The 27901-nt window shown below is 37.2% G+C and overlaps 1 protein-coding gene across 2 annotated transcripts in view; it reads right to left on the bottom strand.

Annotated features, from left to right (window-relative positions):
* Positions 1 to 27901, bottom strand: part of FARP1 (FERM, ARH/RhoGEF and pleckstrin domain protein 1) — a 162913-nt gene that overhangs the window by 56954 nt on the left and 78058 nt on the right. For both annotated transcript variants that reach the window (XM_081326826.1, XM_081326827.1), the window contains exons 3-10: positions 14380 to 14484; positions 11852 to 11894; positions 9742 to 9820; positions 8066 to 8163; positions 5614 to 5728; positions 4959 to 5106; positions 4612 to 4707; positions 2584 to 2747 (exon numbers count right to left, since the gene is read on the bottom strand). In XM_081326826.1, the coding sequence (XP_081182952.1) occupies positions 2584 to 2747; positions 4612 to 4707; positions 4959 to 5106; positions 5614 to 5728; positions 8066 to 8163; positions 9742 to 9820; positions 11852 to 11894; positions 14380 to 14484 (848 nt within the window). The remainder of the gene's footprint in view (positions 1 to 2583; positions 2748 to 4611; positions 4708 to 4958; positions 5107 to 5613; positions 5729 to 8065; positions 8164 to 9741; positions 9821 to 11851; positions 11895 to 14379; positions 14485 to 27901) is intronic.

The raw sequence follows: 27901 nt of genomic DNA, 5'->3' as shown, positions 1-27901 counted from the left end.
TTGTTATCACCATGGATTTAATGAGGCAGAGAGAGGCATCTGCACATCTACTGGTATCCAGGTGCTTGCGAAGCGGGACAAAGATGGAATGCGCATCATGACATTAGTACAAATGTTAAAACTTGCATTCTTACATCAAACTTCACTATGCAGGCACATAATTACCATATTTCTGTGATAACATCATGACGTAATACATATGCTCACATATAAATCCATTTATGGATAAACTGACCCTCAATTTTTTAACCAAAATACCATGAAAAATGCAACCGCCTATGGATAAGCTCATCACATTTTTTTCCATGGTACTTTGTGGGTCTGCTTAGTCATGGATGAGCTTACATGCAAATATATATGGCGTGTACAAGCATTTATGAAAGGTATTGCCATATATATTCATGAACAAGCTGAATCCAATTGGGGGTCTATTTTGGCTCCTAAAATTCTCAATTTATCCGTATGTACAATACAGGTGAAACTCGAAAAATTAGAATATCGTGTAAAAGTTCATTTATTGCAGTAATGAAACTTAAAAGGGGAAACTAATATATGAGATAGACTCATTACATGCAAAGCAAGATAGTTCAAGCCGTGATTTGTCATAATTGTGATGATTATGGAGTACAGCTCATGAAAACCCCAAATCCACAATCTCAGAAAATTAGAATATTACATGCAATCAATAAAACAAGGAGTGTACATAGAACAATATCGGCCCTCTGAAAAGTATAAGCATGCATATGTATTCAGTACTTTGTTTGGGCCCCTTTTGCAGCAATTACTGCCTCAATGCGGCGTGGCATGGAAGCTATCAGCCTGTGGCACTGCTGAGGTGTTATGGAAGACCAGGATGCTTCAATAGCGGCCTTCAGCTCTTCTGCATTGTTCGGTCTCATGTCTCTCATCTTTCTCTTGGCAATGCCCCATAGATTCTCTATGGGGTTCAGGTCAGGCAAGTTTGCTGGCCAAGCAAGCACAGTAATCTCACGGTCATTGAACCAGGTTTTGGTGCTTTTGGCAGTGTGGGCAGGTGCCAAGTCCTGCTGGAAAATGAAGTCAGCATCCCCATAAAGCTCATCTGTGGAAGGAAGCATGAAGTGCTCCAAAATCTCCTGGTAGACGGCTGTGTTGACCCTGGACTTAATGAAGCACAGTGGACCAACACCAGCAGATGACATGGCTCCCCAAATCAACACAGACTGTGGAAACTTCACACTGGACTTCAAGCATCTTGCAGTGTGTGCCTCTCCATTCTTCCTCCAGACTCTGGGTCCTTGGTTTCCAAATGAGATGCAAAAGTTGCTCTCATCAGAAAAGAGGACTTTGGACCACTGAGCAACAGACCAGGTCTGTTTTTCTTTAGCCCAGGTAAGACGCTTCTGACGTTGTTTGTTGTTCAGGAGCGGCTTAACAAGAGGAATACAACATTTGAAGCCCATGTCCAGGATCCGTCTGTGTGTGGTGGCACTGACTCCAGCCTCAGTCTGCTCCTTGTGAAAGTCCCCAACACTTTTGAATGGCCTTTTCCTGACAATGCTCTCCAGACTGCAGTCATCCCTGCTGCTTGTGCACCTTTTTCTTCCACACTTTTCCCTTCCACATAACTTTCTATTAATGTGCTTTGATACAGCACTTTGGGAATATCCAACTTCTTTTGCAATTACCTTTTGAGGCTTTCCCTCCTTATGGAGGGTGTCAATGATGGTTTTCTGCACAACTGTCAGGTCAGCAGTCTTCCCCATGATTGTGATTCCTACTGAACCAGACTGAGAGACCATTTAAAGGCTCAGGAACCCTTTGCAGGTGTTATGGCTTAATTAGCTGGTTAGAGTGGGACACTTTGAGCCTAGAATATTGCACCTATTCACAATATTCTAATTTTCTGAGATTGTGGATTTGGGGTTTTCATGAGCTGTAAGCCATAATCATCACCATTATGACAAATCACAGCTTGAACTATCTTGCTTTGCATGTAATGAGTCTATCTCATATATTAGTTTCCCCTTTTAAGTTGCATTACTGAAATAAATGAACTTTTGCACAATATTCTAATTTTTCGAGTTTCACCTGTATACCTATTTAACAAGCACTTGTTCAGAAACCATTCAAATTTACAATGGCATTAAACAAGTGATACTTACAATGGTCCTTGAAGTTCTGGCCATCAGAACTTCCTATGGTCATGTGGCTGCCAGTTGTGATGTTCTTTGCTAAGTCCCTATAAGCAAAGTCAATGGGGAAGCAAATGGCAACCACATGACACCCTCATTTACTCACAGTGTGGGATTTGCTTAACAATGGCAACTGGAAGCTCTGGAATTGTCATTGCTAAGTGGGGCAGTCATGTGATGTTGTGTTTTATACAAGTGTCACAGTGATGGAAATTCCAGTTGGTATTGCCACTGTGGTTTCATTTTGCTCTGGAAAAACTCTGAAAGAGTTTATGAATCTGGTAACCTGTAGCAGTCCTAGTAGATTTAAGTCAAATTGGGGAAAAGTTAGTTTGAATATTAAAATTTAACATAGGTTGTTGGGAAAGAGCATTTTTCATGATTATGGTAATGGAAAACAAAATCCTACCTGAACCTAAAAGATGAACCTCTGGTAAAAAGAACAGGTTTGGGTTTGGGTTTGGGTTCCTCGAACAGCCTGAAGAAGGCATGGTGTTCTACACAAATTTTCCAAAACGCCTTGCACAAATCCCGACTAGCCATTAGAAATTCCAATGTGTCCTGGAAGTTACTCTGAAAAATAATTAAACTAGGTTTAGTATTGGAAAAAGAAAAGGAATAAAAACATATCAAAGAGAGAGAGAGAGGTTTTTTTTTCTTTTGAAATAAGCATTTTCCCTTTGGCTATCTGGTTTACTTGAAGATGGAATATATTTTGTCTGCAATGAAGATGAAAACCTTTATAATTATGTGTTATGAGACTGATTCTTTGGATCTATGCTTGTTTTCCTTCTAAGTGTAGATAGCATCCAGACAAGACCCAGATGAAATAATATATTATTCGTTATTCTTTTAGGTGAAAAGCAGAATAGACAAGAATTTTCCTGACATGTGAATTTTAAAGGAATATTTTGGGCAAAGCCCAACAATGTTAACATGACCATTTTCATTTCTTTAAAGCAATGCTTTGTAAGCAATGCTTTCCCCTGATGCAGTTTTGCAGAGGTGTGAAGACATTACTACTATTTTTGTCAATTCTAAATTTGTTCTATCTCAACTTCTTTTGTTAGATTCTCCCCAAACCCCAGCAGCAATAAAGGACTATTTTGCATCTATACGTTTGGCCTTGTGTTTATGTGTGTTGTGTATTTCATTTATTGCAGTTTTTTTAAAGACTGGTGCCTAGCTTTATTTTGTTCATATTTTTTTTCTTGCATTTTAAGGCCATGCATGCTTCTTGGAAGGAAGACAAGGAATATTCCTCTTAGGTGCCTGGGATTAGTTGTATGTGATTGTGTAGCTAATGTATTTCTGTAGTTTGCTTTGTTGTGAGTTTGTGTGGCATAGGTTTTTTCCCCACCTGTGAGGTAATTGCGAATGGAATAGAATGGAATGGAAGAACAGAACAGAATAGAATAAACAGAGTTGAAAGGGACCTTGTAGGTTATCTAGTCCAACCCCCTGCCCAAGCAGGAGTCCCTACACATTTCTGACAGATAGCAGTCCAGTTTCTTCTTGAAAGCCTCCAGTGATGAAGCACCAACAACATTTGAAGACAGTCTGCTCCACTGGTTGATTGTTCTTACTGTCAGGAAATTTCTCCTTATTTCCAGGTTGAATCTCTCCTTGATCAGTTTCCATCTGTTATTCCTTGTCTGGCTTTCAGGTGCTTTGGAAAATAGCTTGACCCCCTCCTCTCTGTGACAGCCCCTCAAATATTAGAGCACTGTTAACATGTCTCCCCTGGACCTTCTCTTCACTAGATTAGCCATGCCCAGTTCCTGTAACCATTCTTCATATGTTTTAGCCTCCAGTCCCCTAATCATCCTTGTTGCTCTTCTCTGCACTCTCTCCAGAGTCTCAACATCTTTTTTATAGTGTGGAGACCAAAACTGGTTACAGTATTTTAGGTGTGGTCTTACTAAGGCTTTATAAAGTGGTATTAGTACCTCATGTGACCTTGATTGAATCCCTCTGTTAATGCAATTTAGGATTACATTGGCTTTTGTTCTGTGTTGTGCTTATTCTGAAGGACAATCACATTTTTAAAAATGAAGGTTGTGTGTTGCTTTGCTTGTGTATTTTTCTGCACTATTAACAGTTTCTCACCTGTGAAATAGGCATTCTATTGTCCTTTATGAGAAAAATATATGCTTTTCAATTGGGAGTCAGATTGTTATTTCTGCCTTGTGCTAGAGAATGAACTGGACATGGGCATAATGAGCGTTGCCAGGGTGAAATAGCAGCTGGAAGGCAGAAAGTTGACCTGGAAAACAGTGCTTTTTAAAGTTACTCTTGCCTTGCACCTTTGTGATCTGGAGAGAAACGTGGGGCACAGAAATATGCCAGGAATAAATAAGGACTTAATTTAAGGAAGTAATGAAAAGTATCCTAAATTACTAAAATCCCCAGAGAGTCTGCCGTTTCAGAGACTTACATTTACATCTGGCCGTAGTTTAATAAGAAAACGCTTCCTCTTAAAGCTGAGTTTTCGAACTTTAGACCAGTTGAATGCATTTATCTTCGTGTAACCCTAATAATACATAATGAAGTAAAAAAAGGTATTTGGTAGTCAGTTTGCATTACTGTCCCATATCAAACAAAAAAGAATAAAAAATCCCCTTGTAGATGGCTATTGGATCTTGTTAACCAAGCCAAATTAACAAAGACATGGCTTATCTTACTTCTACCACAAATTTTACCAGTGATTTATGATCTGGAGAGATCAACAATCCAACCTTTGTTGTTTGCAATTTGGATTGCAAAGTAGAGCCACTTACGCACCTGAAACACCAGAATGCCTGTATGAGCTACTCCTAGATTGATCTTAGTTCCTTCTCTGTCCTTAGCTGGATGCAACCGCATTCCATACATTTCCAAACGACGGGCAATTTCAAGCAGCTGGAAATCGGACTCTGCTGGTGTCTGACCACTGAAGGAGTTATAATGCATTTCACAAGGTTAAATGAAAGTAGTTTTGAAGAACCTGGCTTTTCAAGGAAATATTGTTTCCGCCTCAAATAAGCTCTGTTATTCATTGTAAGACAGAAAATAACTTTATAAGTCATATTGTCTAGTTAGTACAGTATCCACTAGAATATACCATTTAACAGAGCTGAGAGTTTCATATATAAGAGCAATAAACCAGAAGCATAATCACTTTGTCTTCCTGCTCCTCTGCAAAGCAACCTAATGCTTCTTCCAAATTTGGGAGATACTAATCTCTAACTTTAAAAAAAGGTTCTTCCATCAATAATGCAAATATTTTGTATTAATCTCCCTACTTGATATATCATCATATTCAGATCTCCTCCACCATCCTTTTATATTTCTCAGACTTATTTTATAATTAAAATAAAAAATATCCTTTATACGTTTCCTACTGTATTAAGCATATCATTGTCATTCCAATAGTCATGCTTAAGTACAATATACTTACATATGATTATGATGAAATTCCATTATTTTGTCTTCTAAAGCTTCTTGTTGAGGTATATATTTGTTTTTTGCTAAGTGTTCATGATCAACGGTTTCATCAAAATCTCCAATTTCAGCTAAAGGGAAAAAAATACTCAATGAATAAAAATCTAGATTTGGAGAGGAGACTTCCACTAGAAGATATAAATCATCCTGATTCTACGAACATTAGCAATATATTGCAGTTAGTTCAACAGGTAGTCCCTCCAGAGTGTTCAATTTTTATTCTCAAAATGGCACAATGTATTTTTCATGTGAAGGTGTGAAAACACATAGATAAAATACTGGGCAACTGCAGTTGTCATGAATTTAGGAAATAAAAAAAATCTACACCTATTACTACTTGTTTCAAATGGACACGGACAAACACACACACACACACAAACATACACATACACCATAACCACCATAATGCCCCATGTCCTTCTGATTTCTTACAACATTTAGCGTTTCAGTGGATATCATCAGATATGATTAAGACACATCTTGAAGATTTCCATTTGAAACTCTTAGTATAAATACTAACTAACAGTGGTTAACCTGTTATCTTAGACACCACACAAGGCTTGATTTAATGTAGACCAACAATTATTATAAAGGGAAATCTTTTGGGAAATTCACATCATTATGGATTGGTAAGCTTACAAACAATAGAGAAATTTAAATAGACAATGTTTTCTACATAAAAAAGAATATCGTTTGATCATGTGTTTATGGAAATCAAATGCCGTCAGATATTTAAATCCTCTTTGTTCATTGATAAAATTATCATAGGTATGTAGGATTTTTTAAGAATGGTACCATGTTATGTAATTGAGAAATATTTTAATTTGCATGCATAACTAATAAATATATCAGACAGGTACAATAGATAAAATCTGATAAAATCTATCATAGATAAAATCTGTCAATAAATATGATACCAAACATGCATAATAGGTGAAATCCTCTTGCCAACCAGAACCATGTTTTGAAAGCCAATTCTGTTGCTAATGTCATTCTGAAAAGCAAGATTACTTTCTAAAATATCCAAAGTCTTGAGTTTCAGATTGCTTAGATGATTAGACCAACATTGTTCTTCATCCTTTACATTTTCAGTGAAACTGGAGAATTACTGGTTCTTTTGTAGGAGGATTTTTATTCCCAGCACCTCATGTAGTTTATTTTTTACTTTGTTTCATTAATCCCAATAGAATTGATCTCCAAAGTTTTAAAATTCTTAGAAAAGGAGGATGGATCTCCATGTGTCAATTCAAAGCTCTTCATGGATTGGGATACTTGGAATATGGAGACTTGGAAAATGAAATCACAGTTTTCTTTAGCATACTATTTCAGCATGTCATCTATTTTTTTAATACAAATTTTATTATTTAAAATATTTAAAAACTTTGGACATGGTGTAATCGGTCTAACATACCTTCTTGTCTTACATCGTTTTTTGTATGTTATATACATTTTATATACATATCATTTATATACAATTATACAATATTCGATCTTATCATTCACCTTATTCTAATATTATTCAAGTTCAACATCTTGTATATCTCTATTAAGTCCTTCCTTTCTGTTCCCACCATAGGTAAAACTTGTTCCAAATTTTATAATACTCTGACTGATCTTTATTTTTTATTTCCAAAGTTAACTTGTCCATTTCTGCGCAAGCCCATATTTTGTTTATCACCTCACTCTCGTCAGGTGTTTCATGTCATCTATTGTTATGGGCTTCAAAAAAATCACATACATACACAGTAGCTGTGCTGATTCTATTTGTAGCAGCCATCTGATCTACATTCAGACAATGAAATTAATCTAAAATTCTATTTTATAATACAACAGAGATCTTTTGCCAAAAACACTGAAATGTTTTTCATTTGATTATTTCCAGAAGCTCCTGTTTGGGCTTACACTTGCATATCTAAATCCAAAGCAACTAATTTTTCGGACCACTTCAGAGAGAAGAATGAAACAACAATTCGTTTTCAAAATATAAGTGAGTACCCATAAGAAAAAGCTGGGATTTGGCTAAGGGAGTTATACATTCCCCCATTGTTATTTCACATCCTATTTTTAAGGATTGAGTGTAGTCCCACTTTTATAGCTTCAGCCCTTAATGTTATGGCGATAAAGTCAGTGATTTTAGAATGTCAACAAATGTAACTCTGAAAATAAACAAGGTAACAGTTTATTAGAAATTGCTAGTTTTCCCCCTCTAAACACAGACATTGTGGAACTACGACTGTACAAATATTTTAGGTAAATATTGCATAGTATCTGAGATACAAGAATATAGGAAAGAAAAAAATAAACTTCTGGGAACAGTTTTATTTTCAGCTTTGTAATCTATAGAAAATGTTGCCTAATATCACACTGTTCAAAATGCAGAAGGTAAAAGATGAAAAAGCTTTACTTACACTGTACAATATGTGATATTAAAAGAGCAGCACTAGTGTCATTACAGGTTAGTCTTCCTTGTGCTAAATCCTGTTTAACTTGCAATGCAAATAAGTACCTGAAAAGGCACATAAAAAAGAAAATATTACTAATGCTTTTATGGAGTGTTCATAAAATCAAAATGTTTACACATCCCTTACTTAACAAGTTTATTTGGGATGAACAACCTGCCCATACGTTAGGATTATCAGGTGGGGTCTTTCTCTGAGAACCTGATACATTATTTACATATAAAGTGTGCCTGTATCTTTTTGGTTCTAGCACCTTGAAATATCTTCTTTATGGGAGTCTCACTGCTGACACTATTAGAATATTTGTGGTGTCCAGTCAAGCCTCTCCCCATTTTTTGTGTAAACTTTTTTAAAGTTACCATTTCTAAATATTTAATTTTTATGTTATTATTTGTAATTCCGAAGGTGCATATTGTTCATATAACACTAATTTATCCTTACAAGAACTAACTATAACCAAAACATTTTTTGCACAACAAATTTCACAAAATGTTTTTATAAATTATAAGCACCCTAGATTATTAATTTCACTATGGTGACCATCAATTTAGCCCTATTAGAGGAGGGGAAAATACTACCAGATATTTCAGTCAATGATGAAGTACAAGTTTCATTTCTGCATCATGAAAAAAACTGTCTTTTCATTGTTATTAACCATTTGACTTAGTATTTTCTTTGAAAGATGTCCCAAGATCCAAAGATTCGGCAAGGAATATCTTAGTACAATCACTCTATTGATTTTGAGAGGAATAGGAAATCTCCCTGCCATCTTTCAAGCTCTGCTGATTTCTCTATGCAGAGAGAGAAGGGACACAGCTGTGGACAGACATTATTCAGCAGAAGGCTACTTAAAACATGAGAAATTAGGGGTAGGAAAAGGGACAGAAAAAATCAGTGGGGATAAAATCCTCAGTGAATGCATATAGGTAAGAGCAATATTTCCCAATTAACTACTCTTCAGATGCCAGTGACTAATCTAGCATGCTGGGTAACAGCAATATAAAATAAACAATTATGGATTAAATTATAATATTAGCAAGTGCTGATAATTCATTTTAAAATATGAAGATACTGGGCTACGGAAATAAAAAATCAGCTCTATTCCCAGTTAAAAAAATAAATCTGAATATAACAACAGAACAAATTAAATCAAATTTTAGATCAGTCATTCGAAAGCCTGGAATCCTTTCAAGTAAACTCCTGACCTCACTTTAAAATGGTTTATTTTAAAATTTGGTATGAATATTTCCATTCTTCTTGTGTTGATGAAGAGGAACATAAAATGGACGCTTACACCAACCTTGTTTTTTTTATTAAAAAGTTTTATAAAAGTTACAATATAATCCCCAAAACCAACCCACCCAAAACCACCCCCCTCCCTCCCCCACTTCCCAGAGCTGAGTACAGGGTTACAAATATAATAATCATAATCTAACTAACATTAACCAACTATATAGATAACCAAGTTCATAATGCGCTTTAACTCCCCTTTAACATAAATACAAACAAAATAAAAGTAGACATAATAATAATAAAAACATAAACAAATTAATATCAAAGTTATTAAACAATACTAATAATAAAAATAATAATAATACCATATAATTAAAATTGCTTACACCAACCTTGTTAATTCTTCTTGTAGCTGAGCATGATCAGGTGGGAAGAATTTTACCACAAATTTTAGAATGACATGCTTAGGTCCTAAGAGACAAAATGAAGGACAGCAATGACAAAATTCATAAATTTATTGTTTACATATATTGCATAAAATTATTTCATTCATAGCATGTCTTTAGAAGTGACTGAACAATATAAACTATGTAATATTAGTAAAAAGTTAACCAATGCAAAATCAGATATAATATTGACTAAACCAAACTATGTCTCAGACTGAAATGGAGGGGGCAAAAGAAATGTAGCCACTGTCTTAATAATCCTAGAATCTTACTTGAAAAAACAATAGTCAATTTTTTCAAGGGCAAACCAATTTATATGAAATTATCTTGCAAATACTAATCTCTGATTTTTGAGATTTTTAATAATCAAAAAGATAATTTGTAAGATCTTAAAAATATATTCTAATGGTTAGGGTTTTATTGCTTCAAGTCATTCTGGACTCCTGGTAACTTCCTGGACAGGTCCCTGCAGTTTTTCTGGCCAAATGGCCAGAGGAGATTTGCATTACCTTCTTCTTCCTATGGCTGATACAGTATGATGGCCCAAAGTCATCCAGTTGGTTTCCTGTCTAAAGGGGGATTAGAACCTATAGTCTTCCATTTGTTGTGGAAGTCTTGTGCTTTAGCCGCTACACTTTAATTGACTTAGTATTAAAACTAAAATGTAACAGGTAAGACATTTTTATATACTGTATCTCCCCTGTAATGCAGCTGATGGGATCATCTGATATCTAGTATTTGTATACATTTTTCATAAATCATAAATGTCTAATATAGAAACACGTACATCAGTCTCTGGTTTTTCTTTCAAACTTTATACAGAGCAGCTATCTGTCTTTTACTCAAGGAAGATTTATTTCTCTTATTCTTTGTATGAAATCACACTTTTCTCATATTAGTTTACACTGGAAGAAATATGACTTTAAGAAACTAAAATTTTGAAGTTTGTTTGAGAATTGTGCCAAATTGAACTTTTTTTTATGGATATAGGCAATTTTTGACTACAGAGTAATCTAGGTTACTTATATTCAGGTATGAGTATTAATTTTAGCCCTAACCAAATATGTTTTATAACCTGATATAAACCTTACTCGAAAAAATAGTTAGCTGTGGCCCCTAATATGACCATCAATATTCTACTTTGAAAACCATTTAGTTAATCAGGAATTTGTAAGCCTCATTCTTTGGTCCTAACATGGTCCTTAATAACTAATAATCACCTTGTATTCTTCCCCTTTGGTTTGGTCTTTTAACCTTAGCACTTTATATGAGAATTCCATAAAATATTAAATTCCAAGGTAGCAGTACAGTGGTACTCATCTGCTATGAAACTCATAGAATTTTTGTCCCAGTACTTATTGCTTGCTTGGTACTCAATGCACAAGTTAGAATTTGTCAGTGTTGGCTGCCTTGTGATTCGCTACATTATTCCTCATGGGAATAAGGAATATTTCCACTGTATGAGGAAATATGTCAAATTTCATTTTGGCCAATATGCTATTTATATTTTTTCTTCTCCTGTAATCTATATAGACAAAAAAAATGCTCTGCTCAAAAAATGCAGACTACTTAGTTCCTGAACTAAATACTTAAGTGATTAAAAGGAAAATATACAATTAACAAACTTGTTTCACTGCTGTTACTCAGGGTTGGTTTACTAAAGATATTACTAGAAGTAAACCTCGCCTAAGTTTGTATGCCATAATAGTAGGCAGAAAGACAGAAGGTGAGGTTCAATAAATATACAGTATTCAAAAATAACATTTTTTCTGTCCTAAATCAAATAAATTCTAGAGTTAACTGACACTCTTTGTCCTAACCATCTGTGGAGAGGACAGGTGCATCTAATCTTCTTTATTTGGCACATTTGTTATAGCTCCAACATTCTCAAATATTTATAGTCAGGGCAATGTTCAAATATGGCCTCTGCACGTAAAATTCAATTATATATATTATTTTGTCTATACATTTAATAGTTCAAATAAAATCAGGGAAGGCTAAGTATCATCTGAAACTGGATCTATATTTGCACCAAAAGAAAACTGTCAACACATACTTTTGATTTGTTTTATGATAGGTTTCAAAAGATCCAGCCAAACCTGGGGGGAAAGAAAGGATACAATCACTGATGCAGCTAAAACAAAAAACAGAGCTGTGCAGTTTAATTTATAACCCAATCATACCTAGATTGCATCATTTTTACCAGATCTGAACTGTATAAATTAGGATAATCAATGGATATTGCATTTGGCAATCATTGTAGTTTTTTCCATTTAGATTTCATTGGACAGAGTGCAATGAGGACAGGAGACACAAATCTGGATTACTAACTCAAGGAGTAATCATACACATAGTAAGTAGGATATAAACTGTACTAAACTGAATTTTCAGAGGAAAAAAACGTGTTAACAATAGTGATATCTTGCAAAAAAACCCACCAAACTAATTATAGCATGATCTGTTATCTACACAAATACTAAAATTAAATAAAGAGAACCCAATTAAACAAATGAGTAAAAAATATTTTACTTGTTCATTTATTTATTGACAAAAATGATCCAAAGTTGCATATAGGTGTGTGGTTGAATAATGTGAACCTTTGCTTTTAGTAACTTCTCGGAGTTATTACAATGATGTTGAATTCTCTCCCTTTTTACACAATCAGCATGACAGTGGACTGGTGGAGTTCAAACTCTCTGGAAATCTTTTCTAACCTGATGACCATCAACCAGGGTATTTTGGAGGTCTCAAATTTTCATTATTCAAGCCATGACACACTCCACAAACCGGTGTGGTGAAGAGTCTGGTAGCAAACACCCAGGATTCTGTTCTTTAAATAAGGCAGAATCTCCCACATGCATACCTGATTATTATCAGGTAATTGTCATTTGATTAAAATACTAATTTCTTGACTTTTGGTTTGACGTCACAACGTGACGAACGCAGGAGACAGGGCTCCGTCTTCCACATTCGATTTTGCCCCGCTGGGGACCCTAAAAAGGGTCAAAGGTTGCCCTGAAGAGGTGACAGAGGGGACCCTTGTTGATCGCAGAAGGGTGGCAGCCCTTCCATTTGATCTGAGGAATCTCTCCAAACTGGCGGAGGAAAAGACTGGCTACATTCGTGTAGACAGTCAGAAGCTGCTGACAACCAAAGGAAATAAGCACTAACGAGCGATTTTTGAGCAATGTGGACGAAACTGGGTGAGACTCTATCCTCTCTTTATAACTTTAAGACTTTTTTCTGGAAAAAATTGCCCAAAGCAAAGAATCCTCCCTGATGGGAGAGGGAAATTTCTGCCCCATTCCTTCAGGAAAAAAACAGCAAACTAACTGCTTGGGGGAAAATGGAGAAAATTATAAGATTAATTTGGAATCAATATAGATATATAGCCTTGAAATTTGGGGACTAAAAGTGCTTTTGAGACTTTTTTTAGAAAAGAGACTTGAAAAGCTTGCAATATAAGTTAGAAGCTGGAAGAAGGCAATAACAACATCTAGGAAATTTGGCCTGAAGCCCAGATTCAGATAAGACTTTGGATGTCCTTGGAAGCTTTCATTTTTGAAGACTGCAGCTGGAGAAGGGGAAAAAAACCCACCACCACCAACAACATATTGTTTGTAAGTTCTATTTAGACCATTAATGCATTTTGATTATTTTGAGGAAAAAATCAATTAATTTAAAATTATTTTTGTTAGCCAGTAAAAACTTCTATGTCTTAGTCATTTATATTCATATGTGAAAAAACAGTTTTTAGGTTTTTTTTTTAAAAAAACAGATCTTGGTGTTTCTTGGCCTTCTATTAATGTTATGTTTTGAACACACTTGGCACCCTGAAAAATGTGTGCATGTCCAAATTTCTGGAAAGAATGACTAAAATGTAACCCAGCTACAATTGCATGGATACCCAGCACAGGAGTAGAAGGCTTTACCATGTTATTTCTGGCACAGAGATGATACTCAGAAAGAAAACTGCACAGATTACACTCTGTAGTAGCAAGTGACCCTCTCTTACAAAAGCTTAAAATACAGAACAGTTGCCAAGGTACAACAGATTTGTTTTTAGTAGGAGAGAGGAAGAAAAGGATGAACACATGTTATTTTCATAATGTTAAACATAATGAACTGGATAGCTATCACTCAGTCCATGATTAATTATATTTCCATCAAGACTGGATTTTTGTTCTTGAAATAATAATAAAAAACTGTCCAATAAAATATGTGTACACATTTTAGTAAAACAAAAGTGTAAATTCTGTAGTCTATCTATAACAATATGTTTTACTCTACTGCTGTGTATATTATTTATGGACAAGCATATTGCACATTTGTGACTGATTAATTGTGATGTGTTTGATGGAAACCTGAAATTACAGTCTATTTTAGATAAATTTTGTATACAACTTTCATCATCATCATGTAGCTAGGAAACATTGTTTACTCATATGCTCTTGCATATCCACTTTGCTTTCAAGTGAGAAAACTAGAAAATATTTTAAGGCAGATAGGAAGTGGCAAAGAGCGTGAAAAGGTTATAAAATGATATCATGGGAGAGATGATTTAGGCAAAATATCTTTACATACCATGACCTTCTTATGATCCAGAAACTCAAGGCCAAAATAATCACCTTCAACAAGATTCAGATGGTTGCAGACTGCATCCAATAAAATCTTTCCTGGAGCTCTTTGCTGTATTGAAGAACAAATATTATATATTATATGTAAAAATGAAAAAGCCACATTAAAAATCCATTTCACATTCAAGTTATTTTGTCTTCTCACATATGATAACAAAATCATGCTTTCCTGTGCACAGTCTATTTTTAGGTGAATGTCAAAGTGCTGAAGGCCCTATGGTGTCTCTGCTTTACTTTATAGTAGAATGAGTTAGTGGAAGAGTGGAGAGGAAGGTAAGCTAGCTGAATACTCTTCCATTTAGTTCTTCAGCTGCTAGGTAGCCATTTTCTCTTTAAGAAATAGGACGGAAAGGGACAACTAATTTCTAAGTTTGAAATTTACACACACACACCGATAAAAAGGGAACAATTGCAACAATAACCATGAAAGAGATTCTAGATTCCCCCCCTCACTATAATAATCTGAAATTTAGCCTATTTTTAACTTTTCTCCCAACTTTTTGTTTTGGAAAACATAAATTTCCATTTCAGATAAGCCTGTTGACAATGTAATTGTAAACTGTCCTATGTAAACCTTGAGGCATCAGTGCTGACATTGAAGTTTTCAGGATTCATCATAAAAGCCTATTTAAATTTGTTCAGATATAATTCCCAGTATTAAGTTCTGATTATTTTCCTGCACTTATGTTTAGATTTTCAGCCAAGGCATTAGATAGATAAGTGTCTATGGAGATTCTCAGTCATCCAGGTCACAGTAATCCCAAAGATACTTTTTTCACAAGGCAACTGGACTTCCTTGTTTTTTTCTTTGAAGACGTTTCGCTTCTCATCCAAGAAGCTTCTTCAGCTCTGACTGGATGGTCATCTTAATGTTTCCATTCTCCACCATCCAGTCAGAGCTGAAGAAGTTTCTTGGATGAGAAATGAAACATCTTCAAAGAAAAAACAAGAAAATCCACTTGCCTCATGAAAAAAGCTTCTTTGTGATATTAGCTAATACTTTTCATCTGCTTTTCATCTGCATTCTCCAGCATTCCTCATTCCATCCCTTCTCTTGGAATAAGGATCTTCATTCTTCTTTCATTGCACATTGCATTCTTAGACTCTATTACAGTACTTTCAAAGCTTGACTCACCCTAAAGAAATTCCCCCCTTCATGGATTACTGCGGTGAAGGGGCTTGTGTAACTCAATGAAGCTATGGGCTATGCCGTGCAGGGCCACCCAAGACGGAAAGGTCACAGCAGAGAGTTCTGACAAAATGTGGTCCACTGGAGAAGGAAATGGCAACCCACTCCAGTATCTTTGCCATGAAAACCCTATGGACAAAATGATATGACGCTGGAAGATGAGCCCCTCAGGTTGGAAGGCGTCCAATATGCTACTGGGGAAGAGCAGAGAGCTAGTACTAGTAGCACCAGAAAGAATGAAGCGACTGGGCAAAAGCCGAAAGGACGCTCAGCTGTGGATGTATCTGGTGGTGAAAGGAAAGTCCGAAGCTGTAAAGATTTTTTCTCCATAGGAACTTGGAATGTAAGATCCATGAATCAAGGAAAGCTGGACGTGGTCAAACAAGAGATGACAAGATTGAATATCGACATCTTAGGAATCAGTGAACTAAAATGGACAGGAATGGATGAATTTAATTCAGATGACCATCAGGTATACTACTGTGGGCAAGAATCCCTCAGAAGAAATGGAGTAGCCTTCATAGTCAATAAAAGAGTAGGAAAAGCAATACTGGGATACAACCCCCAAAATGACAGAATGATCTCAGTTTGAATCCGAGACAAACCATTCAATATCACAGTAGTCCAAGTCTATGCCCCAACCACCGGTGCTGAAGAGGATGAAATTGACCGGTTCTATGAAGTCCTACAGCACCTTATAGAACTAACACCAAAAAATGATGTCCTTATCATCATGGGGGATTGGAATGCTAAAGTAGGAAGCCAAAAGATAACAGGAAAAACAGGCAAGTTTGGCCTTGGAGTACAAAACGAAGCAGGGCACAGGCTGATAGAATTTTGTCAAGAGAATATGATGGTCATAGCAAACACTCTTTTCCAACAACCCAAGAGATGGCTCTACACATGGATGTCACCAGACGGCCAACACAGAAATCAGATTGACTATGTGCTCTGCAGCCAAAGTCTAGTCTATACAGTCAGTAAAAACAAGACCAGGAGCTAACTGTGGCTCAGATCATGAGCTTCTTGTTGCAAAATTTAGGCTTAAATTGAAGAAAGTAGGGGAAAGCACTAGGCCACTCAGATATGAACTAAATCAGGGCTTTTCAACCAGTGGTATGGGTACCACCTGTGATACATTGGCACCTGGCAGGTGGTACACGACCATCCTAGAAAAGTGGTGGTGGGGGAGGGGAATGAGCTGAACCGGTGGCAGCATTGCACAAGCCTGAGCAAGAGATGGCTGGAGCTGCAGGGTTGTCAGGACTCAGCGGAAGTGCCAGGATCAGTGCCGCTTTCCAGCTGATCAGCGCTTCTTTGGGGCTGTCAGGGCTCAGTGGAAGCACCAGGATCAGCGCCAGGCTCTAGCTGGAGCTCGTTGCTGATCCTGCTGCTTCTGCTGAGCCCTGAAGAAGCACAAATCAGCTGGAAAGCAGCACTGATCCTGCTGCTTCTGCTGAGCCCAGAAGAAGCACTGATCAGCTGGAATATTGCAGCATCTCTAGGGACTTGTGATTTACATTCAGATGCTTGGCAACTGATTCATATTTATGACGATCACAGTGTCCCAGGGTCATGTGAAGTGACCAAAACCCACTGCAACCACCCAGCAGATGGGGGAATAAAAACCAAACACCCCCCCCACCCCACCCCCGCTGCCAATCCTCAACAGAAATGCTCACAACAATGAAAACCTTGGACAGGAGGAAGAGCACTGCTGGGCGGGCAGGCAGGCAGGTGTATTGCTCAGCTGTGGCTTGGGGGGCACTTTTTTCAGTGCCATTGCAACTTCGAACAGTCACTAAGCGAACTGTTGTTAAGTCGAGGACGACCTGTACTTCATCACTTTTTACCTTTTTTTTTTTTTGGTCATCAAGTTTTTGACACCTTGGTAGGTGACTGGTGGAACTCGGATGTTGCCATATCCTAAAAGTGGTACAATGGGTGAAAAGGTTGAAAAGCCCTGATCTATGGGACCAGCTTTCTCCTATCACATTAGCCCATCCCACTCACTCAATCAATCAATTTTAAACATGGTCTGTTTTCCTACTTCTGCAACCATGCATTCAGGGTGTTCTCCCACTTTGGTTCTGGCACTTCTGTTTCTTCTTTTGCCCCAACAGAACACCTTGAGCTTCTTCAGTATAAGTTATGATACAGATTCGTTGTTTCCAATTTTGGTTTCTCAGAGAATGTGTTCTCTTAATTCTTAAAGAAACGACATTGTGCAACTTTTTCTTTCCTGCTCTTTTTCTCAGTTTCATTCCTGCACAGATATTGATAATTTAACAAGCACAGAAAAGTAAAAATCTGGAATATTTTTTTAGTCTAGGTTTTGATTCCCTGGCTTTATTTTCATCAAGCTCCTTCACTTCTAAATAAAATATTGGTTGGTATTATATATTGGAATATATAAATGGATTATGGGGGAATTTCATGTATAAAGTATAAACAGATGAAGGTCTAAGTTTACTGATTTATTGCTACTTATACCTATGCGCAGGATTTTTCTCAACTAACTGTTAGAGCCTGCTAGGAGTAAGGTAAGTGTCAACGGAATTCAAGGAGGGTTGGACTTAGTTTAGTCCTTTGTGGCTATGCAAAGATTCTATGCTGATCCCTCTTTTAACTGCCCCCCGCCCCCAGGTTCTACCAGTCCTTTCCCTACAACATTAGCATGAATAGTGATAATATATATTTTTGAAATCTTAGGCTTGTGATATGCAAAGGCAGGCATATACATAGAATGAAGGCTATTGCTAAGCACATTGGCTTGTGCTTAAATTGTAAGCTGCCCTGAGTCTTCGGAGAAGGGTGGGATATAAATGGGATTAAAATAAAAATAAAGTTCGGATCTAATTTACTTCTCTCCATCTCTCCATCAGTTGCTAAACAATAAGGAGAACAGTAACAATACGAGTCTCATCATTAAGGCCATTAATCATCTGAGCATATTCAAAAGCATCCTTTCTTATTTGGGAACAGCAAGTAACGTCAATAACAGTGGTCCTGGAAGATTACAAAAACAACACTCATGTATTCCTAAGAGCCTCTGAGCATTAAGGAAGAGGCCCAAAAGACCCACTATCATCAGCCAATTCTTATCATTCCAACAGGAAGGAAACAAGGTTGTCTGTTTGCACATACAAAAGGAGGGATTGATCCTGACTTATTTGATTCCCCTCCACAAATGCCTTTGACTGAAAAGATGTTTGAAAAATTATCAAATGAACCTTGCCACTCACTCACGTCATCAGAGGAAATAATACATCAATTGGAGGTGACATTTCCCTCCTTTAACGGTACCTCAGAACTCGGTATCTCAAGACAGGCTGCCTTACCTACCAGGATGTAACGTTAGTGATTCTTTTGACACAGAGATCAATAATAATTCCCATGATGTTCTGCACTAATAGATGAAGTGACATTTATGCATCTTAATTGGAATGAAATGTGTTAAACTCCAAGAAGCAACCTGTACAATTTTAATTAACCTATTTTTAAAATTTCATTTCCCCCCCAAAAAGTGCTGATTTTATAACAAGCATATTCATCGTCAACAAACAAGCCATTTTTTTTCTTTCCTCAATATTTCCTGACAGTTCTGAAAAAAAATGTATTCCCCTGGCCTCCAAGCTAGTCAAAAGTACACTATGTTCGTTCTTTCTTCACTAAACCTAAAACAAGTTTCAGAATGTTTGTTAGGAAAACCTGAGATTGAATTTCATCGTCTGTAACTTCAGGGGAATAATATAATAGTGCCATTCAGTTCTGTTTAACTATGCAGCAAACATAGTAAAAAGAGACACTGCAAATTTCTCATTCATTCTTACCCCACGATATGCATCTGATGGACAAAAATTTGGGTGTTATTTGCTGTGGGTTTATTTTATACAGTAGCCTGACCAAATGTCATAAATGATTTTTCTGTGTTTAGATCTTAGTTTAGATCTTTCTCTTTTTGACTGATTCCACTATGATTACTGAAGTCACCTAAACCCAACAATTAAATTATTAGAGGAAGTAACAGAGCTCTGACTATACAGAACTAAGGATAAATAAAGTAAGATAGAGTGGAGATGGCACAGTTGCTGCTGATATGCTTCTTTGTGTTTCTCTCTCTCTCTCTCTCTCTCTCTCTCTCTCTCTCTCTCTCTCTCTCTCTCTCTCCACACACACACACACACTATATTTGTTTATGTGTATAAATGGTTATTTATTGCTTCCCTTCACATCTGCTGGAAGAGTATAAATGAAATGTAATGCTTCATATCATGAATGTGTATTTTTCCTGTAAATAACAGCAATGAGAGGGAAGAAATGACACCATGTCATATTTTGTACTAACTACAGATTGCTGGGAAATGGAAAAGGCCTCTACCATCGTAGAGGCTACAATAAACATGAAAATAAGTTAGAGATAAGAGCTAAACTCTGACTTCTCCCTTAGGGGCTGATACAAATTCCATTCATCTGTATGCAATCATTCCATATTTCACTAATCAGGCTGGTACAGAAGCCTTAATGTCAGAGGAAGTAGCTTTTATTACCTCCCTACCCCCACCCTCCCAATAACCTGCTGAGGACATGAAAGAACCTAACTATGTTTTTTTCACAAAGTCACAACATATGCAATCACAGAATTTTTGTTATGGGTAAAATGAGAGAAGGGAGTGCTATGCATGGTACCCTTGAGCACCTAATGGAAAGGCAGAGTACTATTGCTTCCCTGTCTGTTAGAAGACTGAACTATGGATTTTACTGGCAGATTTGAGTCAAAACTTTGTTTGTTCCTGAACAGCCACAAAGTACTACTGGAAGGTAGGTACACTTCATAGCAAAAGAAGCACCGGGTAAGAAAGCAGCTTTAAAACTTCCCTGTTCTAAACTCAGTTTCAAACTAAAAGTTTCACAGCTACCAACCATCTAAAAACTAAGAAAATAGATGAGAATACAATTCAATTCCACAGAATTCAAAAATATGGTTAGTAAACAACAGATAACCTTGACAATAAAAAGTGGGGTGAGTTCCTTTGGAATAGAATATTTATTAATAGGCAATTACATTAGCTTTTTTTTAGTTAACATTTGTGCTCCATAAAGTTTATTGCAACTCTAAAAAAGGTAAAGGTAAAGGTTCCCCCGCATGTGCGTGCTAGTCATTTCCGACTCTAGGGCCTGGTGCTCATCTCCGTTTCAAAGCCGAAGAGCCAGCGCTTGTCCGAGGACGACTCCGTGGTCATGTGGCCGGCATGACCAAAGGCACACGGAACACTGTTATCTTCCCACCGCAGTGGTCCCTATTTTTCTACTTGCATTTTTACGTGCTTTCGAACTGCTAGGTTGGCAGAAGCTGGGATGAGTAACAGGCGCTCACTCTGTTTTGCAGCACTCGGGATTCGACCTGCCAAACTGCCAACCTTCTGATCGACAAGCTCAGTGTCCTAACCCACTGAGCCACCACGTCCCTTTGCAACTCTAAACCAAGTCCCAATTAAGCAAATACTGTTATCAGTTTGCCATTCGGCTTCTAGTTTTAACCTAGTCGCCCAGAGTCAGTCTGAATTTGTGTGGTCACCAAACGGAATGAAAAATAGATAAATAAATAATAAAAATTAAGCCTTTTTGGAGTCTCCTGAATATACACAATCAGAAAGACAACTCAAGGAATACGCACAATCCCCAAACTGCCTTTTTCTGAAATCTCTTTTGAGAACAATGTTTCCTGCCATTATGAAAAAGAAAACAACAACAACAAAAAAACAAATCCTAAAATGTATTTAAGATCCTTTCATGTACAAAACAATCTATCCTGAGGTAGAGGAAAGCTATATAATCCCAAATTCAGAATATGAAACTGTTGCCCAGACCAAAAAATTAGACTCCAACTTCCTACATACTGATATGAGAGTAAGCACTGTTGAACAGATACCATATTGTTTTTGAATAAATGCGCAAAGCACAATGCTAGTCTAGTCACATTTCTAATCCCATTGAACCTATTTTCAGTATTAGATTCTAGCTTTTGGAGGAGTACCCATCTAAGAAGGAAACAGAAGCAGATTAGATAACAAGGTCAAGATGCAGTATCCATCTCCCTCCTGTGAGAAGGGAGGAGGAGGAAGAATTTGTTTCTTATATTTCCTGCCAATCTTAAGGGACTTCTGTTATAAAACCCCTATGAATACCAGCCTGGATTCTGGCCATTAAACTTGTTAAATAGCGGGTTCTTTGGTGCAGGAATGAAGACGTGGTACTGAGTACAGGGTAACTGATAGTTTATTTTGTGCAGAAACTGTACTGCGGAAATGGCTGCAACTAGCCGCAATATATAGTCTAGCCCCTAGGCGGCAGCCAATAGGTTTGAATCAACCATTGCCACCTGGAGATAGTCAATTGCAGCACAGGAGACTAGTAGTCTGGGTTGCTGGAGAGCCGTTAGCTGCGTGGTATTCCTCAAGAGCCCAGTACATAACAAAACTTATATACCAGTCTATTTTATGGACAGATGAATCAACATATCTATACTATTATTGATAAATAAAGTTGAATATTCCTCCTCGTTCTTCCATCACTTGTTCTGAGAACAGGACAAAGGCTAGTTTTTCTTCATTCATGAAGACCCAATAATAATTAGATATGCTACATTTAATTTTATGCAAGAACTCTAGGCACTCCCGGGATCTATCAAACGTAATCATATTTATGTAAACATTTTGTTTATTGTATTTTCTGCAATTAGATATTATTTATGAAGTTTTTGTCAAAGCAAAAACATCTGATGTTAGCAGCAGTAAACAATGCCTCGAAGTTCTTTGAAGAGTTTCATCTGTCGGAACCACGACAGTTTTGTTATAATATCTGTATGTATTGATTACAACTTAAATGCAATGTAAGCATTTGGCATATGTATGTAGAATGAAAACATTCTTCAGAAGTTTGAATGGTTAGAAATAAAAGTTGGAAAAGTTAACTGATTGCACATAGAGGTTTCAGAAATGATAACTAGGTAATGTAATCACCTGAATGCACCCCCAAGTTGTCTTAATTAAATGTATTTTTAGGACAAAAGTACTTTTCTTCCTTTTTACTATCTAATGAAGTTATTTATTTTGGAAAATTTATATATCCATCTACTCACTCATGGCAACTCTAGGTGGCTTACAGAAAATAAAAATACAATGTAGAAGAAATAAAAATAATAAAAAAATAATAGAATAATAATCCCCACCCTCCTTTGGCGACAACAGACACTCAAACCAGCCATTTAATGGGCTCCATCTCACTCTGGGTTCCCCAGGCCCACTGGCATTACCACTTCTTCAGGTTCTTCCTAAAGAGGGTCAGAGTGGGGGCCAGTCTAATTTCGGGAGAGATGATGTTCCAAAGGGAGGGAGCCACCACGGAGAAGGCCCTTCTTCTGGGAACTGCCAAGAGTACCTCCTTAGGGGATGGGACCCGCAACATTCCTTGTCTCCTCGCTCTATTGGGTCAGCTGGATGTGACTGGCAAGAGATGGTCTCTCAGTTATATACAGCAAGGCAGCTACATTTAAATGAGAACTATACAACTCCACTATTATTCATGAAAACAGGCCCATCAATTTTTATTGGTGCAATTATCTGCATCTGGAGAAGAATGGATGGATAGAATCTACTTCTGTGACTGACTTCAAAAATACTAGCTAAGCAACAGTTGCTTATATGCCATCACATTACTGTTTTATTTGATAGCACCTAAAATTATATTTAGAGAATACAAACATGAAATTCAAGATCTTCAAGATTTAAAACAAACAAGGTTGATGCACATCTAAAGATTGAAAAGATCAAAAAGCACCAAAATGTTCTGTATACTTTACTATAGCTTGTTCCTTAACTATACATAACATAGCGCTTCCAGCAAAGTTCTGCTGCATTGAAAGAGGATTAGATACTTACGTTGTAACACTACAAGTAGTCCTCGAAGTACAACAGTTCATTTAATGACTGTTTGAAATAACAATGGCACTGAAAAAAATGACTTATGACCATTTTCACACTTATGACCTTTGCAGCATCCCCATGGTCATGTGATTCACATTCATATTTATGACAGTTGCAGTGTCCTGGAGTCATGGGATCACCTTTTCAAACCTTCTGACAAGCAAAGTCAATGGGGAAGGTAGATTCACTTAACAACCATGTGGCTAACTTCACAACCATAGTGATTCGCTTAACAAATGTGGCAAGAAAAGTCATAAAATGGGGCAAAACTCACTTACCGGTAACAGACTTCTCACTTAGCAACATAAATTTTGGGCTCAATTGTGGTCGTAAGTCGAGGACTACCTGTACTGTTATAGTCTTTCGTCAAACACACTTTTGAGTAAACACTCTAACAGTACTTCTCCAGCTATTGCATAAATTGGTAGATGATGGTCATGATGGTGTAACACTTTTCAAGTGCTGAGAAAGAGTTAATGCTGGAGAGGCTAGGAAGGTGAAAATAAACTTGAATCACTTGTGTGGTTACCAGGCAACTATGCAAACATCCTCTAATTACTCCTTGATCCCTCCCACCAGTTTTTTCTCAGCTCAACTATGCTCAAATAAACTGCAAAAAGTGTGCCATTGCTGTTGATGCCTTCTAAAGGGGGAGTGGTGGGAACAGCTGCAAAGCAGTTCTTTTGCCTTCTCCTCCCCTTTCAACCTTGAGTCACCCTGTGAATAGTGTATTTACTCAGCAGCTGAGAGTAGATCAGCTTGCTATCAAATCAAGCTGCTATCCCTAGAGCATTACTATTGTATAGTAGTGGAGGAATGGCTCGTGAGAAGCTAAAACTGAATTAATGTCTGTGGAGATTCTCAGTCATCCAGGTCATAAGTTGTCTCAAAAGTGCCTTTTCCTTCAAAAGGCAACTGGACTATTTTTTCCTTGAGGAAAAGGAAGAAAACGTTTTCTTCTTCTTCCTCATGGATGAGAAGCAAAATATTTTCTTCTTCTTCCTCAAGAAAAAAACAGTCCAGTTGCCTTTTGAAGCAAAAAGCACCTTTGAGATAATACTGAATAACAGAGTGAAAGAGTTGGAAGGGTCCTTGGAGGTTTCTAATCCTGCTCAGGCAAGAAACCCTATACCATTTCATTAATTAGATTTAATACTATGCTTCCAAATCCTAAGCAATATTGGAAAAAGTCCCATTTATAATGCTAAGTTGTTTTTACTATGATTCACTTCTTCAATCACTCTAAATTGATTCAGTTCCAGTTGGACTGGACTGGCACTTGCAAAAAAAGACCCCTGGCTCATATATGAGGGCAATTCAGAAATAAACCTCTGTTTGGTTATCAATGGCAGACACTCAAAAGATACAGAACTTTTATTATACACATTAGAAAACTACAACAGTGCATTACTTTTCAACATAATCGCCATTCAAATTGAGGCACGTCATAACCTCTTACAAGGCTTGAAATTCCTTAGTAATAGTCTCTCGGTGCCAAATCTGGGCTATGGTAGGAAGATCAAAAACATCCCAACGGAACTGCTTCAAAAGTTCTTGAGTGCATCTGAGTTTTCGTAACGTTTCACAGTAGACTTCTGACTTGATGGTTGAACCATGCTCCATGAACTTCACTCGCAGTACTCCTTTGGCATAGTCACATTTGGCGGGATTTTCTATGCCTCCACTTCTGGTGTGCTGTTGGTTCCAATAATGTTTGTCTGCACACCACTAGACGCACTCAAGAACTTTTGAAGCAGTTTCATTAGGATATTTTTGATCACCCCCACCCCCATAGCCTAGATTTGGTGCCAAGGGACTTTCACATGTATATATTTATGCTCAACAATAAATTTGATTCAATTTACATCCAATTCAAATTTGATATATCAGTCTTAAAACAGTTTCTGGCATCCAGACTTTACTGTATTTGAGACATTATTTAGGAAATAAATGCCATGTAAAATTTTTAAAGCTTTAAAAGGCAGCGGTTTCTTATACTATGCTCTATTTTAAGGCATTTGTTTTGGAACAAAGTATTACAAAAGCTATTTCCTGTCTCACTTTTTTAACTGCTTATGATATAGCAAAAAAACCAAAACATTAATAATGCTTTCTTGAACCTTATGGTTTCAGCAATTTTTAACTACCTTAACTATCATACAAGCAATCATAATTCAAGAGTTAGCCGTTAAATTCATTGTATAATTCCCTCACCCATCCATTTACACAAAATTTGCACAGTAAAAACACCTTTAATCACCCGCCTCATTCTTTAATTCTTACATTCATTGCTGCTACTACATTGGTTTTAAATGAATGATGATGTTCTTTTATAGTCTTATTTTAGTGTATTGTTGCACCACTGATACTTTATCCTTGTAAAAAAAGAGTTAGAACATGGTGTTCTAACAATCAGTCACTCAAACAAATCAATAAAACTTCCAATGTTACATACTGTCCCAACTGTCTTGATCTTCTGGAAAAACATAAAGACCCAGATTTTCCTCCGGGCACTAAGCTAAGATATTAAATAAGCCCAATACTGCATAGGCTTGTTTTATGAGGTGAGACTGCTATATGGTACCTTTTATTATGATCAAGATTATTTTGAGAGCGGCTTCAATAGTGAGATGGGAAGCATATAAATTTAACAAATGTTAAATACCACATTGTCGGCTAGACAATGTCGGCTTGCGACCCCCAGGGGAAGAGCCTTCTCTGTGGGAGCGCCAGCCCTGTGGAACCAGCTCCCCCCTGAGCTTCGGATGGCCCAAGATCTCCAGTCCTTTCGCCGCGGCCTCAAAACACTCCTTTTCCACCTGGCTGACCTAGACTGACAGGGATTTTAATTATATTTACAATTCTAACTTTATTCTTTAATTTATTTTAATTTATTTCAAATTTTATTTTTAATTTACTGTACAGAAACCTTTAAGTTTTGATGTTGTTAGCCACCCTGAGTCCCTTGGGAGATAGGGCGGGATATAAATCCCATTAATAAATAAATAAAATAAATAAATACATTTTTAATTTTTTTGCTTTATAAAGGTTTTGTTACATTGGTTTTTTTTGCGTTTGCTACCCAGAGTTCATATGTAAGATGAATGGCAATATATATTTTCAAACGATTCTCAAAATCTGAAAAGTAGCAGCAACTAATGTTATTATGTGAGACCCAATTACTGTACATCAAGTAGCTGGGTCTCATATATAGAGAGAATAGTGTTAATTGACTATATAAAGGGAAAGGTAAAGGTTCCCCCGCACATGCGTGCTAGTCGTTTCCGACTCTAGGGGCCGGTGCTCATCTCCGCTTCAAAGCCGAAGAGCCAGCGTTTGTCCGAGGATGTCTCCGTGGTCATGTGGCCAGCATGACTAGACGCCAAAGGTGCACGGAATGCTGTTACTTTCCCACCATGGTGGTCCCTATTTTTCTACTTGCATTTTTACGTGCTTTCGAACTGCTAGGTTGGCAGAAGCTGGGATGAGTAACAGGCGCTCACTCTGCTACGCGGCACTCGGGATTCGACCCGCCAAACTGCCGACCTTCTGATCGACAAGCTCAGTGTCCTAACCCACTGAGCCACCGCGTCCCTCAATTGACTATATACCACATAGTAAATAACTCCTGTCTGTTTATAGGTCAGACAGGGACTGACTTTTGGGCGCCAGGGATCGGTTCTGTGGAGAGAGGTATTTCCTCAGACATATAGTTTGAGCACACATAGTTTTGTGTGCTGCCTGCATCCTGTGGGTGGGGGCTTTGCTTGTGAGGACGGGCTGCTGGCATGCCACGGCCCAGTACCGGTCCACGGACTGGAGGTTGGTGACCCCAGTATGACCCCAAGACATCACAACCATCATAACATGCCAATTGCCAAGTGCCTGAATTTTGAACACTTGATGGTGGAGAAGCTGAAGGAACTACAGGTAGTTCTCAACTTACAACCATAATGGAGCCTGTCCACTATGATCATAATAAAGTGGTCATGATGCAGCTGATCTGATTTTACATTTTTTATGGCAGTTGTTAAGAAAATTACCATGGTCATGAAGTGCATCCATGGTTATTAAGCAAATGCCATGGTTATTAAGCAACCAATGGTTTGCTTTGGGCTAAGTGGCCAGTCATAAGTTGAGAACTACCTATACTTTAAGACAAGAAAATGCTCATTAAGAACTGCAAGTCCTCCAGATTACTCTAATTTTTTTCTAACATGAGGGAAAAATAGATTCATTCGCAAAAATATCTTGACACAAATTTAATTAAATACACAAACCTGGTTTATGAACTA

The sequence above is a fragment of the Vipera berus genome, assembly GCF_964194415.1.
Source record: "Vipera berus genome assembly, chromosome: 4".
Taxonomy (NCBI): domain Eukaryota; kingdom Metazoa; phylum Chordata; class Lepidosauria; order Squamata; family Viperidae; genus Vipera; species Vipera berus.
This window is presented reverse-complemented; position numbering and strand designations above follow the sequence as displayed.